General features: G+C 46.8%; 1 protein-coding gene across 1 annotated transcript in view; it reads left to right on the forward strand.

Moving 5' to 3' along the window:
- The window catches only part of kif26ab (kinesin family member 26Ab), a 95,300-nt gene that overhangs the window by 49,896 nt on the left and 24,685 nt on the right, over nt 1-20,719 (forward strand). Inside the window, exon 5 of the mRNA XM_080750062.1 lies at nt 720-961. Coding sequence (XP_080606188.1) covers nt 720-961 — 242 coding nt within the window. The remainder of the gene's footprint in view (nt 1-719; nt 962-20,719) is intronic.

Below are 20,719 nucleotides of genomic sequence, written 5' to 3' on the forward strand. Positions count from 1 at the left end.
TTCTCCAACCAAGGCCTCTGCCTCATAGCCCCTTAGTTTTTAGACCCACTGGGGCAGCAGAAAAGCAGTTCATCCAGTTCACCCAATCTTCACACCTAACCCAGTTCACCCAATCGTCAATCTTCTTCTGTCTTTTCTGAGGCTGTGGTTTATTCTGCTTCAGCTGAAACAGCTCGCAAACACACAGAAACAAGTCTTAACACACTGTTCTTGATTGATTACAGTAGATTCCCCTCTGCAGAAGGCCCTCAGCTACACCTAGCATGAATCAAGCTGTGGGCTAACATCTCTCATACACGATAAGTAAAATGCCAAATTAGCTGCTGATATATATATCTACACAGTCAGCGAGTGATTTAATGACTAATTAGATGTGGGTTATCACTTAATTACTGTTCAGCTAAAGCATCCTCCAGTGTGTTGCCAGAATCAATGAGCAGTGCACACAGTCCTTGCTGTTCCTGTGGGGAGCTTGCTACCGATGTGGATACTTGCTGACTCCCTTTTTAACTGGGGCTGGCTTCTGCAGCTGCCTGCCCATCTGTAGCAGAAGAGAGAGAGAGAGAGAGAGAGAGAGAGAGAGAGAGAGAGAGAGAGAGAGAGAGAGAGAGAGAGAGAATGTGAACGAGAATAAATAAAGTAAATGGAGTGGAATGGCAGCATGGAGGACGGGTGTAAGTCATAGCTGTGGTCTTATCTCTCCATCTGTGTGTCAACAGGTCCAGGGTTTGATGGGGGAGACAGACAGGGACGTCACAGCCTCTGAGGGCTCTCTCACCACCACCACCACCACCACTGCCACCAGTACAACAAACATCTGTCTGACACCCTGCCGACAGAGGACCTCCAGCCAGCTGGGACAGTGTGTGGCTCCAACTACCACTATTTCCACCTCCTCTTCCTCCTCAGCCTCCGCCTCGTCAGCACAGAGTGCTTCGGCAGCGGCCTCTTTCTTCATCAGGTAAAGCATCTCCCGTATACCTTTTCTTTGGTTCACAACGTCCAATAGGTAAAGCGCTCTTTGATTGAGCTGTCATATTGTTCAAAAATAAATATCTGGTTCTGTGGTTTAATTGTTGTGAGTATGTGTTGTGTGCACTTGCTGCTCCCTCCTGCACGTGTGCACCCACATGTCCGTGTGTACTGTTGGCACCGTTTGTATGCCGTGCTGAAGAGCAGATGTGCATGGGTGGACTCGTCTTCACGTTGCTGCCGAAGGTCATGGTTCATGGTCATAACCGTCATGAGGGACAGCTATTCCATAGAGATATTATCCTTGACATGGTTGAATTATGGCGTGCCTTTAAGATACGCACCATCATGGGACTTAATGAACCTTCAGCTATAGGCGCCAGTGGCCATGAATGGGTAATGGAATTACATAATCCGATGTGAAGAGGGCGTGCCTCGCCAACAGTCCTGGGTGAAAGCCAGGTATTGTTCCATGTTTTTTTAATGTTAAAGTATTACTATTTCTCAGGTTTGATTGTTTTTGATCAGCCATGCATTGAGCCAGTGTAACATCACTGCAGCTGCAGTGCATCCACGGCAGATACTTTTTTGGCTACTGCTACTGTATGTCTTGCACACCATTCAGCCAACACATTCAGTAGCTTTCTCAGCCCCAATTTGCCCTGGTATTTTTGATTCCGCGGAGAATACCGTGTCCGTGCCGGGCGGACAGATTGCTGGTGTAATGTGAGGGAATGTCATTGATGGATTCCCTGGCAGGTTGGTCAGTGCATACATTCCTGCCTACTGTCTGCACTCCCAGAGGAGCGCTGTGCCGTAATGAGTGCTAGCCAAAGGGAGGCTGGCTAAGAATGATGCATAGGAGCACTGAAGCCTCACACCCTGGGAGAGAGAGGAGTCCAGGGAAGGGATGTTTGTGCAGTGTGACAGGAAGTCTACAGGGAATAACTAAGCAGCTCGGATTTCTACAGATACACCCAAATAGAGTATGTCTCATCAGACTTTTAACCAGGTCGTGGTGTAGCAGTGGACCTGATTCTGTGTGGGGCCTCTCCCTTGGAGAGGGATCATTCCAGATCTTCCTCTAAATATGTCACTTCCTGTGTATGTCACTTCCTCTGGGAAGAGCCGCAGGTCAGGCCTGAACAACGGTGAGGTGTGACCCAATAGCAAACAGGGTTAATTTCAGACACTGATTTATTAGTTCTGATGTTTTCTTTGGACCCAAACTCAAAAAGAGTTGGATACAGAGCAGTCCCTGGTGTACCGGTGAGGGCTCAACACGGCGGTGAAAGGGAGGGAGGTGGACTTGTTTTTTCCCCCCCGTTTCAAGTCCTGGTGGGATAGGAGGGCAGGAGGTGGAAGTTGTGACGGGTTCCACCTTTTTCGTTTCATCCCAAAGACCATTCCCTGCCAAGAATGCGGTGTTTTGCTTGGCCAGGAGAAGCGCGGCGTTGACGGGGGCCCGGCTTTAAACAGCATTGGCATTCCACAGATATAGGGTGGTGGAGATGCACTGCACTGCTTGATTGCAAGCACACCCACTTCCTGACCCGGTGCAGCTGTTGCCTCTGAAAGAAATATCACCATCATAATCATCGTCCTCTCATTTCTGTCTACAAGTGCCAATGCTGATTGAGGGTTCTACTCTCTCTGTAGTAAGAAAGGAAAGACGGAGAAGGGTGGAGGGGGCAGAGAGATCAATCAAAGAAAACAAACAAATTAATAACATATTTACACAAACCTAAGGTACGATTTAAAGGTATGTGAGCATAGCAGCAGATGTACATGTATACTGTACAGTACGTCATACAACCATAGCGCCAGTGTATTGACCTCGTCTCTATAGGCTGTCTCACTGGCGTCGGTGATCAGCCCCATGAGTGTAATGTCATCAGCGTACTTAATGATGACATTGCAGCCGTGCGTGGTCATACAGTCATCTGTGTAAAGCAGGGGTATTCAACTAAATTGTTCAGGGGCCACATTGTCAGAAACCCAAGGGGCCGGGCTGGATAACTATGTCACACTAGTGATGGCCAACCACTTGGCTTCGATGCTATCTTCTTTTTGTAAATTGCTCCAGGGGCCACAAAGGGGCCGCCAGTTGAATATCCATGGTCTGTAAAGAGAGTACAGGAAGGGACTAAACACATAGCCCTGGGGTGCACCTGCATTGCTACAATGTGTTTTTAGCTTGAAAATCAGCAAGTGACACCATATTGTGCCATAAAGCTCACAACACATCACGATCTGCTTGTAGATCTGCTATTTTCACTATTTATGTACAATGGTCGTGGTTAACCTACCCTATTATCGGTTGACTAAAGTTTACGGTGCTTCCTCTGACCTGGCATTTTGTAATTCACCATAAAAAGTGTCTTTTAAATGTCTAAAATGTAATTGTAATGGATGGGCATAATAAACAGTACTGTGAATCTAGCCTAACCGTTGGCAAAAACACATTTCCATCTCTTCTCACTGTGCTGTTGGTATTTGATTTAACAAGAGCAGTGAAATTGCTGCACTTTTGCGTTTTAGGACTGATTGAAACTCATTAGTGATTAGTGTTCCTTTTCATTCTCTGAAGATACAATTAGTGAGACGTGTGTGTAAATCCTGAGAGCCTCACGCATAGATGCAGAGCGACCAAATGGGGCTTTCTTCTTCCCCTGCTGGAGTGCAGGAAGTCCTTAGACGCTTGTCTGACATTCGCTAACACTCTTCCACTCAGAGATGAAATTCTAATTAGAATACAATTAGTTATGTGCTGAGTGGAAAGAAAAAGAAGATAATGAACAAAAATTATTTCAGTGGGTTTTTCCCATTAGAAAAACAAGTCATCCATTCAACTGGTTTAAAGAACGTTTTATTTGTGATTAATTTAAGATTTCCACTCAGTTGAAAAAATAATTTCTTTATAAATGAGGATTTGATATCCAAAATACCACTGTCACTACGTCTCTCCTATTTGTTGGCCATTGCGAGAACAACCAGCACCCATTATCTTACTGGTTCACTCTGTTCCCTGCCACAGGGAAATGATTTAAATGAGCCCTTTTTATATCTCTGGTCACTGTACTGTATCCATGGATCCACAAACCATATCTCTCTTCGCCTGAGTGAATAGATGTCCATTCTAGGCAGTATTAGAATAACATATTACAGGTTTAAAAACCTCCATTCATGCTGGAGGCTTTGTTTTTGGTCTTAGCTCATCATGCAAATTCTTCTGAAACAATTAAAGCTGACTCTGGGTCAATAATGAGCAAGACAGACCGTAATGTAGCACGTGACAGGAAGGGTTAAGGGTCAGAATAGTGTGTGTGCGTGTGCGAGCCTGCCTGTGTCAGAGTAATAAATAGAGGGTTGTGTGTTCAACTGGCTAGCACATTGAACACTGATTGCCCTGTGACAGAGCATATGATTAGTGTATTGACACGCGCTATATAATGAAACAGACAGTGCTCACAGCAGGGGTCCCACTGTGTGGCTCAACACCACCTCGCAGTTCCCTCTCCTCCATCGATGTCGTCAATTAACACCTGCTGATTTAAATATAAAGGAGCATTCATACCAGTAGTCTTTTTACCCAGTCCAGGGCCAGGCACATGGGACCTCTCCAGAGGAGTAATTTAAAAAAGAAATAGGGGGTGGCAAAAATAGGTTACCACTTAAGCCCCGTTTCTAAAATAGCGACACGTCGCTTAATGGTTGCATAAAATAAAAGGCTTGGCTAAATTATAACACGTACATGTCCATGTAGATGGACGGACATCGATTGCGATGTAATTAGATGAATCTGCAAAAAACACTGGGGACAATAATAATATTATTTCGATTTTGATTCATAAAATAAGTGAATTTGAGGTTAAATGTGGACACTAGGGGGTGGCCATTGCCTTCCCCTGATGCCCCAAATGACGCGCCTGGATCTCTCTGTAGATCGACCTCGCTCCACCTCCCCTCCTGGATGCTCAGTTTGCTGATATGTAGATCCATCCATCTGTCTGTCTGTCTGCTACACAAAGCTGCAGCATAAGAGTAGACCTGCCTGAAGATCAGAAGCCTAATATATCCCTTGGCCAAGGGGGTATTCCCCCTTTTGGATGAGTGGGAGATTTCTGGTGTTCGGTGCCGGAGACTGCATTTCAATTTCAGGTGGTTACATTTGCGCAACAGAGTGAGGGATTGCTATTCGCTTTGCATCTTACACAAAGACAGGCAGATATATCATTATCTCTGTTTAGACTATTTAGATAAATGCTACTTGCAGTATGTTATGTTTACTTGTTGAGAGAGGCTAAGCACTCTTATGCTATTTAGATAGAAGCCAGGTTTTATGTCTACTTGCTACTATGGTTACTTTGTAGCACATACTTATCTTGTTAGCGCTCTTCTCAACCACTTAACCACTTTGTTTCCACCTGACTTCCCTATTCTGGACATTTCATTATAGGCAAATATTTTTAAACACACTATTTGAAAATAATGCAAAAGAAACCTGCGACATGTTGTGAGCTTGTAGATCTGCTATTTGTCATATGGCGGAATTATATTGGAATTAAAATGGCTAGCTTTTGGTTGACTAATACTTATGGCGCTTCCTCCAACTCTTTCCCTATCGGCTGTTCCCTTCAGGGGCGGCCACAGCGAATGACCTGCCTCCATCTCACCTTGTCCTCTGCCTCCTCTTCTCTCACACCAACCAACTATTCCACTATTCCATAAATCTCATCTTGGTCTTAAAGGCCTAAAATGGCAACGCAACAACAACACAAAATCACAATATCTAAACAATCAACAGGGGGAAACAAAGCACAAAGAGGGGAGGGGAGTAGAAGAGGGAGTGCACGGCAGGGGTGGCACGCGGGTTGGTAGGACGAAGACGCAGGCAGGCAGGGGCAGGGCTGACAGCTGTTTGCAGGAATCCTGCCCTGGAGGAGAGTTGGAGGAAGTGGCTTTATGGCCATGCAGCCCTGCAGCTGCTGGCCAGGTGAGTGTTGCTGCAGTAAATGACTGTGATTGTGGGGAAAGGAGTTCTCCTGTAATTGTGGCCGGGCCATTCATTTAGCATGTGGTCTGATGCTGCACACTCAGCGCCCCACTTTTGTGCCACTCCACGCCACTCTCTGTGGCACCTATAGGCTGTCATGGAAGTAACCATGGAAACAAGTCTTTAGCTTTGGGAGGAAAAAAAGACAACAACATGTTAGCCAATTTTCTATTAAAGGTGGAGATCGGGGCAGGAAATTAAAAGAGGCCCTTTTTCTGCTCACTAGACCATAATTTAGATAAGGGACTGACAAGTGCACGCTCGGTGATGATGAGGCCAGCGTGTTCCCAAGAGAAAACAGCGATTTACTGCCTTGCGGTTGCCTGTTCCCATGACGGATAACACATGGTGGATGACTTACTGAAACCCATTGTCTTGTCTATATGAGAGTATAAGCTGTGATTGTTTATGGAGTTTCAACGAGGAACTCCAACCATCGAGCCCTTCCTGTTTGTTTGTAGTGTTGGAGGAGGAGTATGTTGCCAGGGGAGATGTGTGTGTGTGTGTGTGTGTGTGTGTGTGTGTGTGTGTGTGTGTGTGTGTGTGTGTGTGTGTGTGTGTGTGTGTGTGTGTGTGTGTGTGTGTGTGAGCAAGTGAGAGAAAGAGGGAGGGGGGGGGGGGGGGGTTGCAGCCACCACACCACACCACTGCTGACCGCCTGCATTCACTCCAGTTAAGCCTAGTAACACAGAGAAGGGAGGTCCATCCCAGTGAGAGAAAAAAACAGGTCAATGCTTGTGTTTGGCTGGACAGGCCGTGAGTGACAGCCTTGATTCTCTGTCGGTGACGAAGTGGCAGGACTGATTAAATGCTGAGTGGAGGTTATCTGCAGAGCAGAGCGGCACTGGGCCGGGGCCAGCTTTGGATGTGGGGGATAAAGACACTTAACACAGAGCGCTACAGTAGCTAGCCGGCCTGGACACCAGCGCAGACACTCATACAGCAGGCATGCTTGGGCTGATGTTGCACTCTGTCAGCATCAGGAGCACGAGGTCCGGACCCGCAGAGGGAAATACTGGTCACGCTACCATGGGAATCAAGTAAGTTGCTTTATGCAGGGTGGCAGAGAACATCCCGTTCACAAGGGTTGCATGCATACAGTATGTGCCTGTTTGCGATTCCACTCAAGAGCTCCAGTGTTTGGGATGTTTGTTTATCTCTCGCTCTCTCTCGCTCTCTTCCTTCCGTCTCTGTGGCAAGGCATGTGCAGTTGTGTGTTGGAGTCGAACTGTCTGCTCCCTGGGGGCCGAGAGGGTAATGGTTTTGTTGTCGAGCCACAGTGAGATGGATGCCCTCACCGAAAGGAGAGTGTGAGCAGAATGCACATAGCACACATAGAGAGAAATCATGGTTTGAAATGCAGCCATAGAGCCTTTCTGAGGTAGCAGCTATTCTGGAGCTGAAATGTTAACACTAACCTCTGTCTCCACCGAAAGCTTGACGGTGGGAGTTGATTCATACACATTACATTTCTTTTCTCAAAGAATGTGTTGAGTCTGAGCAACACATGCCTAAGGCAGCGGACGGATCAACAGAAGTGTTGAGTGGGTGGTGGTGAGACTGTGCTTTGGTATTTTGTCTCTTTGTTTACTGTGGGATAAAACACCAGCTGGTATTTTCCAGCCATAATCACGCTATCAGTCGGATGGGACTAATGGCTGGGTGGGATGAGCAGCGGTTTGCATAAGGCAACGACAGCTGAGGCCGTGCAGGGGCTGCATGCAGCCTGTTGATAAGCCCAGGTGTGAGCAGCTATCCTGGGCCTGTCAGGTGGCATCAGCACAGAGGTGTTGATGGAGATCCAGCCACCGCCTCTGGGATCTACAGCAGGGGACTTGTTTAAATGGTCACACTTGTTACCCGTCTTTGTCCACCCTGAGCTCATAATAACGCCCTGCCTCTGTCTCACACCCGCAAGCCCATGCCTCCAGAGCCACTGCCCATCATCTATACAAGCATTAAGCTAGTCCGTTATTGTGTGCTTTCAACAGCCACACAGTATAGCCTAATTGTCACTATTCTATTGTATGTTTGCACTCTTCATGCAGAACTAGAGTCCTTTCTACCGTGGAATCCCACCTGTTTGCATACATGCTTAACGTGCTGTGTGCTATAAGCTGATGGTGCACTGTGACCACGTTGTGCCCCCTTTAACTTCCGAAAGAGGTACTGTTGTGGCGGACAGCAATGACTGGTAGTTGTGCCAGTCACCCCATATGTTAGGGGGAAAGTACTTGACAGAGGGCTGTTGGAGAGAGAACAACCAGAAGGTTCACTGCAGTCTAGATGAGGGAAACCCCTGTGTGGGGCACTGAATCGCTCTGTGTCCTCTCAAAGCCCTGAGTCAGGAAGTCTGTCTGGCCCACTCAAACAGCCGGGAGGGCTGAAGGGGCCGTTTGCCCCAACTAACACAAAAGGTTTAATCGCTGACTCAAGTCTATGCACAGCACTCGCCCCTGGGCTCACAGCCTACTGAGCCCTGCAGAGCAAGGGGGAAGAACTGCTGTCCACCCTGACAGATTCTTTTCACACATGGGGAAATGAGAGGATGTGGAGGACAGGCCCGTGCCCAGTGAGCTTGTCGCCTAACATAAAGGTATCTTTGTCTCTTGATTGCTGGTAATGGTGATCTGAAAGACCAGGTGGTGTGTGTCAATAGTATGTGGGCTGGAAACGCTGTGTCCTCAGCATTTATCCGCTACATTACTAGTCCTGTTAGTCTGCCCATGGCAAGCCACCCCCATTCACTGGGATAACATCACTGATAGTAGCCCACTGGAGTCCCCCAGGGCTCCATGATTGTGACATTAGTGTTTAGTTATAGCACATCAGCATAGGTAACATTCTCTAACCGTCGATGGTTGAATGGATTGTGCTGTGGGGGTTGAGGGATGCCTTCTAAAGCTCTTTAGGGTCTCTTTAGGGTGAAAGGTGGCATGCAAATGGGGTCTTTTATCATAGCAATTACAATTACTCTGGCCGTACTGTATTGTGTGTGTGAGGCGTATAGCGAGACAGGGAGGCTAGATTGAGAATAAGAGTTAATTGCGATAGCTAGTGGCATGGAATATGCACTGAAAATAATTTATGACCTATTGTCTCCAGGAGCAGAGCAGAGACCTGCTCCCTTGAGCTCACTGCCTTCTCTTCTTGCAGTCCAGAAACAAAAAGATGGCTCCTCTGGCTCACCTCCACATTATCTTGCCTTTCTGCTCTTTGGTGTCGGCCTGTTTTGGCCTCACTCATCCGATGAATAACTAATAGCTGCTTAGTCCTAATCAGTGTTAGAGGGTTGATTTCCCCAAACACTAGCTCTTTATTTCCCAGTCTTGTTACAGAAATGCACACAACACCCTGATCCTTCTTACTGTCAGTTGTATAGAACCGGCTTTTACTGATTGAACTCAAATTACCACTGAGGATAGCATCATTGTCAAAGCAGACTGTTAAGCTCTCACCTCATCACCCACGGACTGAATTGTTCAACCACTGTGGCACCAAACTATTTAACTTAACTTTTCCTCTTGGTTAGCTTGATTCCCAGAATCCCAGGGAGGAGATCATTGTTCAATCAACTGAAAGACAGTTTGGGTTGCTCAAGCTGTCTCCATACGCCTACACTGACATTGCTTCAGTGATGTTCAATAGGCCCTCTGTTGTGATGCAGACTTCCTTCCTGTTCTTGCTAATTATTGACTGTATGTATTCAGCACTGACACATGGAAAAAACACAGGATCAAAACAAAAATGTCAGTGAGGTTTATTTGTTTTTGTTACTTTGTACTGGTTACAGATAATCTACAGTAGATTCTAGAATTTAGAGGATTAGCCTGTGGCCAGTAATCAGTTCATGACCCAGTCTGTGAAAGCTAGCTGTGTGCAGTGCAAAAAATCCCATTATCCCCTTACACTACGTATGTGTCTGACTTGTGTGTTGTCTTGGCTTTTGTCTCTGTTTACACAGTACGATATGACAGTGTGCAGTGCCACCACATCCCAGAACCACAAATGTCATCATTTTCATTCTAGTCCCAAATTCTCCTACCGTGGTCATCTCACTTATAATGCAACTCATTTACCAATGGACTTGGATCCATCTCTTTTTTTCTGGGGTTGTCTATTGACTTGGATATAGATGGCAGATTAAGGAACACATGTTAGAATTCCCCTCCCCCTTTGCGCTCTGTCTCTCCGGACGGGCCCGCTGATTAATCACCCCCAAATGTTCTCCACAGCCTGCGGGCCTGTTTGTTGTGATAGCCTCAGCGTGGGGAAGTGCAAATAAATAATCGCTAGGTGTCTTACTCTGGCAGGCAGTGATTAATGAAGGAGAGGTACATGTGCACTATTACCCTCTGTCTTTCACTGTCTTTCATGCTCTCTCTCTTTCGTCCACAATCATCACACTCAACTATACTCCCCTTGCATGGGCCGGATATCTTGGTATGACTTAATCTGATAGCATACTGTATGATTGTGAAGGAATCTCGTGTTAATAAAGCCCCCACACTCCGGCTCACCTGTATTAAATATACTGCCTCCATTGTGTGCTGAACTGATCGCTGAGGCTTGACGTATCATGGAGTCAGTGATGACTTGATGCGGGTGATGATAGTACTTTTGCTGAGACGACATGCTGAGTTTTTCGAAGGGAAGATGTGGGTTCTATGTCGGGTGAATATGAGTTCAGCACGTGTTTGGAGAAGCAGAGGTGTTATTTTAGAATCTTCTGTGTGGCCTTAGAGACAAGAACGAAGCAGCTCGATACCTGGAGCAGCATTGACGGAATGAAAGTGTTCTGGAAGAGATGAAAGTAGCTGTTAATCTTTGTCAGCCGTATCAGGGGTGTGGAGGAGGCTGCAGCCTGGAGAGCAGGGAGGAACACGTCTTCATTATCATCTGTCACATATCAAGTCGGCGGAAAAGTGAATTTTCTCACCAAGACTGTATTTAGCAGCCCGCCTTGAACCAGTTTTGACTTGATAGCAGTTATTTTTCGCCTCCTAGGCTGCTGTGCTGTGGATTTTGTAAGCCTCTTGTAAATAAGTTGTCAATTTGTAGAGATTTCGTACAAAGACCTTTTTGAGGATTTCTAGTCCTTTTCTTTTAGGCCCCTAAATTGGCCACTTTATCTCATTGACTGACAAATAGGGTCTTATAAGCGCTAAAACCCTGTGCATGGCTTACCTCTCCATGGCTGAGACAAGAAGTCACACTAACAAGACATGTGTTTGTGAATCTATTTAGGAGGCAATTTAGGAAACAATAAAAATGAACTGCAAATTGAATTATAGCCCCTGACTTCTACCCCCAAATCCCCTCTTCGGGCTGTTCTAAGCCCTCCTTAAGCCCCTAGCTTGGCCGGAGGGGTTGATGGCCTTTCAGCATGGATTGGGAGGGTAGCAGGGAGAAAGGAAGGTGCAATTTGGATCACTGGGCGTGGAAACTATATGTGACACAATGTCGGCAATACAGGAAACACAAAGGGAAAGGAAGTCACAGTTACAGCAGGGAGGGGAGTTGTCACACATCCCTGTGGAAGCTACCGTAGCTGCCCCCAAATATATTCCCTCCTCTTTCATTAAGGGGTTAACCTTGGCATAAACTCAGTGCACATTGTATGCAAAGTCCTTTGCAAAGAATGGAGGGATTCTTCTTGACACATACATTTTGATCTAAAGTCAAAATGCTACAATTAAGGAATTGAGAAAATACCTTATATATATATATTTGCACCTTATATATTTGTGTGTTACTCACTCTGTACGTGCCTGTTGATGAATGAATCAGAAGTAATTTGCAACACAAAACCATAATTTCTTGAATATTAATTAGTTTATATTTTTTTCCTTTCTGTGTTGGCCCCAACTGTTCCATTTATTCTTGGCCGACTGGGGATTCCCATATTGGCACTCTCTGGGGATAAAGCAATTCCAAGTTGACTGTGGCGTAGCCCACAACGATCATTTTTCTCAGTTTCTTTCTCAGGCAGAAAATGATTTACCTCCTATAGACAGTCGCTCACTGGCACAGAGCCAGCTCAGTGATCCTAGAGAGGACCACACTCACACCCCACTGCTCGCTCTCTCTCTCTGTCTTCCCCGGGAAAGTCCTGTTCTGGCGAAGCCCGAACTGGCGAAGTGGGGATTTGTCTCCTACCGTAGCGATCTGGCGAATCGATTGTCCACGACACTGCAAGCGGCGCGAAGGCCAGCGGACCTTGGTCCTGCTCTTCGCCCCCGAGCGCCGCAGGCGCGAGTGGCCGCGAAGAGCGGGCCAGGGCCGCGCGGCCGGCGGAGCGCCGCGCGAGTTACGAAGCTGTGGTGAATGCAATAGTTATATTTATGCCCAGGCCGTAAGGCCTGGGCAAGCGCACGATAAACGCCCTGTCCAGAAGACGTTCGCCAGATCGCTACGGTATCGGACATTTCCCCACTTCGCCAGTTCGGGCTTCGCCTAAAAGGTACGTGCCCGTCTTCCCCTCATTCCCTATTTCTCTCTGTCTGTTTCTCCAATTCCTTTTTTCTTTGCATCCCTGAGGATTGTTTTTGACAAGCTTCTTTTTTTTCCTCTTCCATCCATACTCACCTTTGCTCTTATCGGCCCTCATCCTCATTCTACACGTCCTTCTCTTGCTCCCTCTCCTACTTCTTTCTGGTGATCCCTTGCTTCTCTTTAGAGAGAATGACCAAATCCACACAGATTGATTCAAAAGATTCTTGAGGAGACCATGACAGAACACATATCCACATTTGCACAAAGATTCACAGTTCTTCCTTGTCTTCTTGACAAAAGGTCTTTTTTTTCTTCTCACTATTTCATTGAATCTTTGAACGTGTCTGTGACCAGCATATTTTTGGATGTGCATCTGTATGCACAAGGCGACGGCTGCTTCCTGTACATTCATAGACTCTTTACATGAATGCATTTGGCCTTACCTAATTGGCCAGGGATTGATGGAGTGAAGTGTGCAGCCTTGGGCTGTCAGCAGTCGGCACACAAATGATGTCCCATTTGGTATTCTGAGACGTCCAAGGTCAGACACCGACGACGTGTGCACAAACAAAAGGCCTGTTGGACACCTTGTTTGAACAAAGAGTCTTTGTAAATAAAATAAATAAATATATTAAAAGGGCCACTGCATGTGGAACTTGCTTAGCAGGATATTGGTCAGGAAGCGAGGCTTCACGTTCATTGCTGTCTGGTTTAGCTGCATGGGATCATTTATCTATTTCTGAGGATTTATAGAAAGTCTGTAAATCCTAGCCTAGAGGTATTTGGCCACATCCTGCAGCACGCTGCAGTGTAAAAGCCGCCCAGGAAAGGGGAGCGCTCCCTTCAGACTACTATTAAAACGGTTAGCGGCCAGGAAGCCGGCAGGCGGCACAGACATTCAAACACTTCATATTGATAACATTCGACTGTCTGTCCGATAAGACCGTTAGCTGTACTTTTCCCCATTTTATTGCGTTTTTGTGCTGCGGAAAGAGAAGAGAATTGCATTTCTCATAATCACTGGAAGTATCTGGGTTTTTGGGTTTTGCCCCTTATGTGTGCGTTAAGATAAGGATAAAGGGATACCAAAATGAATAAAACGGCATTGGAGGCTTTTGTTTCCTGCATGTTCTAATTCAACCAGAGTCATGTAGGGACTGCGTGTCTGACTACAATTAACTTCTAGATGAACATCTTTCCTAGATTTATCATGGCATCTGGGTTTTGCAGCTTCAGGCATAACTTGTTTTGAGTACGGTAGGATAAGGCAGAGGAAATGAGGAAGGGAAAAAAGTAAATGAATGTTTATCCCAGTGGTCTTTTGATTGTGGGGAGCTGTAGTTTGAGAGAACAGAATAGGCCCTTTGCCAGATTAAACCTTAAACTTGATTTATACTTAGTCATACAGTGGTGTTCCGTGCCAAAAATAGCCAATCCTCAGTCCTCACATGTTTGAGAGCTCACGCGTGGTGAGCTAATAGCTCTAATATTTTTACCAATGGAGTCACAGATCATATTTCATTATATATTCTCCCCACTGTTTAGAGATTTGCATTCACCATTCACTTCTCCCCCTTAATGTCCCCCTGTGCACCCTACAGACCCCACCCCACCCCACCATGGGCGCCAGGTAACCCTATCCCATTCCAAAGTGCACACACATTTCACCTCACATCCCTCTGGTTATTTCAAGAGCCCACTCACTCTGACCCCTGTGCTCCCCTCCACATGTGTTGACTGTAGGGGCAATGCATACATTTATATATCGTGGTCCATACATCAGGGGCGTGCTGTCACTCACAGGAAGCTGCTCGGATTCATTAGAGATTAGAAGGGTGCTCTGACCCAACTGAGTTACAGCTACCAGGATTGACTGTGAGAAAAAAGCTCTTTATGGCATGGGAGTGTTTTTCTCCTGCTTAATGATCAGCACCCTGACCTTGCTAGTAAATCTCTGGGTGAGGCCCTCTGCTGTTTGGCATTGTTGTATGACATCATCTAGCTCTTGAGTGTGTGCACCATATGAATATGCATGTTGTTCATCACGGGTGCTTAATCACCACTGGGGCTTAGCAGCGACTGGGTCATATTGGAGGTGACTTGAGACCATGACCATCAATGCCAATGTGGATCTGCAGAGATTTGTTATCCAACCCAAGTTTTGGTGTAGTGTTATGTTATTCTGGAGTGCTATCCTGTGACTGTCTATCTGGAGATGGCCCACTAACCTCGTTCTGCTGCCTATACTTAACTTTATTTTTCCTTAGAGTTGACTTTAAAGGCATGGCAGAGATTATGTTTTGCACCCTGTCCGTCCGTGTGTTTGTGACTGATTTCCCCCTTGGGATAATAAAGGTATCAATCTATCTGCTATACCAGCTAATATTCAGCACCATTGGCCGATCACTGCCAATCTGTACACACACACTCCCTGAATGCTAATTCAGAACCTCTGCCCCACATTTTTCATATGGGCCTGTTATAGTGCCACCATGAGGCCGTTGAAAATATTATTTTGGACAGTACTCCAACAGATTTTGTCCAGAAATCACTCAAGAATCTCTATAGTCATTTGTTCAACATGGATCTATCTGATTTTCCATATTCCATCTTGATTGGCTAAGATTGGCTTCCAAAGTTTACACAAAATGCCTCAAATCATGAACGCAGTGTGCAATTTTGGTGAAATCGTACACGCACTTTCCCACTAGGCAGAAGAAGAAATGCCACTTCAACATTTTCAAATCAGCCTCATGGTGGCACTATAACAGGCCGATTCGGGTTTTTAGCTGTAACTCCACTGATCAGTGTAAAACTTGTATGCACAAGGAAAAACCTTTGCCCTGCATTTTTCTCATCTGCCCTTTATAGCGCCAACACCAGAAGGCTGACTTGTAAAACAATTAGTTTGATATTACTCCTTCAGATTTTATCCAAATATCACACAAATCCATACACAGTATCTCTAGTCATGTGATCTAGATTGATATTTCATATTCCATTCCAATTGGCTAAATTGGCTTCCAGTTTGCAGGATTGGTCCATTTTGAACAAAATGACACAAATCCTTAACGCAGCATGCAATTTCCGTGAAAGAGCACTGCTTCTAGTTCTTTTTGTTTTGCACCTTTGGTGGGGAGGGATGTCTGCCTTTGTCAAGGGCAGCCCATCAATAAGACAGTGTGTCCAGAGTCCAGACTAGAGTTTTGCTCTGGGGAGGCTTCTATCGATTATCTCTTGACTCAAAAACGTACCTCTCATGATTGACCAAACACTCGCTCAACACAATCAATCATGCACACCTGCTGAAATGGCATTTCTGTCTCTGCAATGTTTCCAGCACGACAACGTGGCTTTAATTACTGTTTATCCATTGTTTCCATTCTAAACAATTTCAATCCGCCTGTAGTACTCGCCTACTGAGAACAGGATCAACTCAGCAGGGCTCCGACAAGCAAGCGAGCCATCCTCAATGTGCTGTAGTGGTTATTAGTGCGTAGTATTGAGGCTGGCTTCCCAGCATTCCCATTTTCTTTCATACAGGCTTCATGCTGGTCTGCTAATCAGCAGTAGAGGGAGGTAGACTCACTGTGGTGGGTGGGTGGGGGCAGGGGCGTCACAAGGGGGGGAAAATTGGGACTGAGTTACTAGGGCCCAAGGTGGAGCGGGAGATAAGCGACCGTTGGTCGCTTATCTCCACAAATATCACAACCTCCACCTCTCACGTCATACGGGTAGCCATAGTTACACCTGGAATGTTGAATCTCCATATATGGAGATAACCTACGCATCACACAAAGTCTGACCTCACCAGCCCATACTTGGGCATGGACGACTTATATCTCCATATACGGAGATGGCCATATATGGAGATACGATGACATCACAGAGTCCACAGCTGATGATGTGGCGTGATGTCATACAATACACAAACAAGCCCTATATAAAGGGGCAATTCTCACCAGGGAAGAGAGCATTGCCTGGAATGTTGAATCTCCATATATGGAGATAACCTACGCATCACACAAAGTCTGACCTCACCAGCCCATACTTGGGCATGGACGACTTATATCTCCATATACGGAGATGGCCATATATGGAGATATGATGACATCACAGAGTCCACAGCTGATGATGTGGCGTGATGTCATACAATAAACAAACAAGCCCTATATACTGATGCGATACGATGACATCACAGAGTCCACAGCTGATGATGTGGCGTGATGTCATACAATAAACAAACAAGCCCTATATACTGATGCGGAGATATGAGCAGGGCAAAGGTGTGACGTGTGACGTGTGACCGACCGACCGACGGACGGACGGCCGGTGGAGGTTTTCATAGTAAACTGCTCCCTGACGGTCGCAACAAGCTCACAGTGCGGCACCGAGTGCCGCGCTGTGAGCTTGTAGATCTGCTATTTTTGAAAAGTCGTGAAAATGTGTGCAAATCCTTGAATATATGTACTTTTTAAGCGAACATTTGTAACTCAGATTTTGCTTCTGGGGGGTCCATGGAACTAAATATTTTTAGATGGGAGTCCGTAGCCAAATATTTCGGGGGCCTTCACATGAAAAGGTTTGAGCACCACTGACATAAACATAGGTTTTTCAAAAAACCATAAAAGACTTGCACAAATGGGCGCCCGGTGGCCTACTGGTCTAAGCGCATACCATATAGGCATTGATGCCTGGCGGCATCGCCGGTTCGATTCCCGATCCGGATGACCTTTGCCGCATGTCTCTCCCCATCTCTCCCCCCGTTTCCTGTCAGTCTACTGTACTATCCAATAAAGGCATAAAAGCCAAAAAAACAAATCTTAAAAAAAAAAAAAAAAGACTTGCACAAAATAATGTTCACGATTTTTCAAAAATATTTTCAATAGTTAAAGCACAAAATGTGAGTGAATCCTTGTACCCAGGGCCCAGAATTTGGTGCGACACCCCTGGGTGGGGGTGTGTGCATCAGACCCAGTGATCTGATCTGGCGTGAATGGCCAGAGCAGCCTTATCTTGTCTGTGGAGAAAAAAAGGGGAATCAGAGAAAGGAAATGTCAAGGATAGTAAATGTGGCCAACATGATAATTAGCCCCAGAAAGGGGGCTAAGCTAAAGAGGCACGGAGCTGGCCTCAGGAACAGAGACAAATTTGCACAAACAAGCTAATGGGTGCGCCAGCTAATGACTCCCTGAGCCAGTGGAATTTTTCTTGCTAATTTGACAAAGGCTGAAAAGGGAGCTGCAGCGATTATTGACAGCAGGCCAAACGGAACCTTTGAAAGCAGCACGCAACCCCCCCCCCCCCCCCCCCCCCCCTCTCTGCCCCCCCCCCACCCATTCCTTGTCACACCCCCATCAATGAGCCCCAAATCTGGATGTCCTTTCTGTCTTTAACAAAAGCAGCGGGAGCACATTTATTCTCTAATGGCATTCTTGGTTTTGCATCCATCTTACCCTCGGCTCATTTATATATATTACAATCATTATCTGTCCTTAAAGTCTGCAGGGAGGTTGACAGTGATGGAGCTGAGGGGCTGCTAGGACAGTTCCATCCCCGGGTGCTCTCTGTTCTTGCTTCATTTTGATCTACAACACTTGAAGCCGCACTGTGAATGCCAACAATGGGCAACCAGACTAATGGCTGAGTCGCCATTGTCAGGGTGAGCGGCGTGTGCATTAGTATTTCCCTCCATGCGCCTATTGATTGCTGCCCACCTTGCTGTGAAGGTTGTTATAGTACAGTAGGTGGCAAAGCCTGCGAGAGGTCTCCGCTCTTTGAAATAACACCTCGATGTGTAATCAGACACATTGCAGAATAAGCAAACTATGTGCTATGCTGTGACAAAGAACAGAGGTAAAGGTTATGTGATATATCAAACGACTTCATTACTAGAGGAACATAACTAGGTGGCGCTGGGGTTTTTGGTTTTCAGCCGAGTTCATATGTGGGGCAGTATGTCAGCAGAGAGAGAGAGAGAGAGTTTGTGTTAAATGTGCTGTACTTTCATCTCACAAATCTCACACACCCACTCGGTCTCCCTTCATGTTAGTAGTAGGCTGTCTGCAGCAGAGGCAGCGGTCTTTCAAACAGGGCCAGCGTGGTCGGGGGCAGCAAGGGCTTACTGGTAAATTGGCAGCCCAGGGAATCCAGGATACTCTCATCCCGATGTTCGCTCGCCCACTCACATGCATTCATTCCCCTCTTTACCCTTGACCAGTGACTGAGTGTCCTCTCTCTCTCTCTCTCTCTCTCTCTCGCTCTCTCTCTCTCTCTGTACAGCCAGCATAAATCTGCCTCTCAGTGATGTCGTCTGTTCATTGTTTGTCCTCTTTCTCTCTCTCTCTCTCTCTCTCTCTTAGCTTTCTCTATCTAGTCGCAGCATTGCTCATTTATCCAATCTGTCTTTGTGCACTTAAGTATACCATCCTTATCTACATGTCACTGCTTATGATTAATAACACGCTCATTCATCAGGCTAATTACATCCTTAAACAAAGACAATAACCAAATACAAATCTGCACATGCATGCGTACCCTACTGTACTGACACTCATACCACGCACACGCACGCACGCATGCACGCACGCACGCATGCACGCACGCACGCACGCACGCACGCACGCACGCACGCACGCACGCACGCACGCACACATACACACACACACACACACACATACACACACACACACGCACACATACTCTAGGCATACTAACCTAATCTGTTTGATGTCTGGGACACTGAAAGAAAAGACAACTCCTTTATACATAAAGTATTCATGTGACGTGTGGTGGGTGCACGTGTGTGTGTGTGTGTGTACTGTATGTGTACGCATACTGTATGAGGCAGAGTGCATGTGTGTGTGTAGAGAGAGCACTCACACATCACGCCCGCGAGCAGCCTGCAATTGAGCGCTGACACCTCGTCTGGCTGTCGGAGGCGAAAGGGGCTGGGCTGTGAGAGAGAGAGAGAGGGAGAGAGATAGGGAGGGAGGGAGGGAGAGAGAGAGTGAGAGAGAGAAAGCATGTGAGGGAGAAAGGCAGGGAAAGAGAGAGAGAGCAAGAGAGAGAGAGACGGCAGGACAGCTGCCAGCATTTCTCCGACAGCGGGAGCAGGAGAGAGAGGCGGAACGGGAGCAGGAATTCTCCTCATTCCCAGCACCCCCTCCAACCACCTCTACCATCCATCCATCCATCCATCCGCCCCAGAAAGCTTACAGCTCCAGCAGGCTTACTGGTGCCTGTGTCCACCTCCTGGAACCAGCAGCTGGAAGCAGCAGAGACTAGCGGAAGGACCCGGACATCAGGACTTGCGATACAAAAACACACAGCAGAGATACCCCACCACAGTGGATTAACTGCACGAGGAAAAACCATGCCAGGCTTTTCTGGGTGAATGTGAGCTCTGACTGAAAGGAAGCGTCACAATTTATGAACGATGGTGTTTGAGAGTGGACGTACAGCTTCGGGATTTTTTTGTTTTGTTTCGCTTTTCACTTTGCTTTGCTTTTCTTCTTTGGCATCCCTGAACTGAGAGTGAACTTTAGTCGTTGAGGAGGCGTGGACTGGGAGAGTGCCGTGACGAGGGGAGGTACCCACTTCCTGCGCTCGCCTCTGCATGCTCTTCACCTCCTTCCTCCTCCCCTGAGAACCTGTCTGCACCGCCTGGACGGAGAGACCCTCCCTCCTACGCCTCCCTACTGCAAGCCCCCCCCCAACCCTTCTCTCTCTCTCTCTAGTCCTCCAGGGGTACCCTCCACCTCAGCTCACCCCACCCCACCCCACCTGGTGCTCACTCCCCTGGGTTACCATGACTCCTGGCCCCCCTCCTCCTCCTCCTTCCCCTTACGTCGCCCCACAGGCTTCTTCTTACAAACCACTGTGAAATCAAGTGGAACCCTCCATGATTGCGATCGGAGTAGTAAAGAGGACCCCCCCGCGCCCCCACTAGCTGGCGTGCGGCTGCTGCCTTGCTCGCCCCTGCTCTCTTCTCCTCCCCCTCCAACACCTCTGCCGGCGTGTCGAATGAGCAAGTAATGGAGAACACCAGAAACACAGACCTGGACCCTAAAGTTGAACTCCATCAGTTGTGTGTTTTTTGACTATGACCGATAACTAGATAATGGATTGGAAAGAGCTGTAAGTACTCTCTCTCTATCTCTCTCCCAATCTCTCTCTCTCTTTCTGTCTCTGCTG

The sequence above is a fragment of the Nannobrachium achirus genome, assembly GCF_963921795.1.
Source record: "Nannobrachium achirus genome assembly, chromosome: 20".
Classification (NCBI taxonomy): Eukaryota; Metazoa; Chordata; class Actinopteri; order Myctophiformes; family Myctophidae; genus Nannobrachium; species Nannobrachium achirus.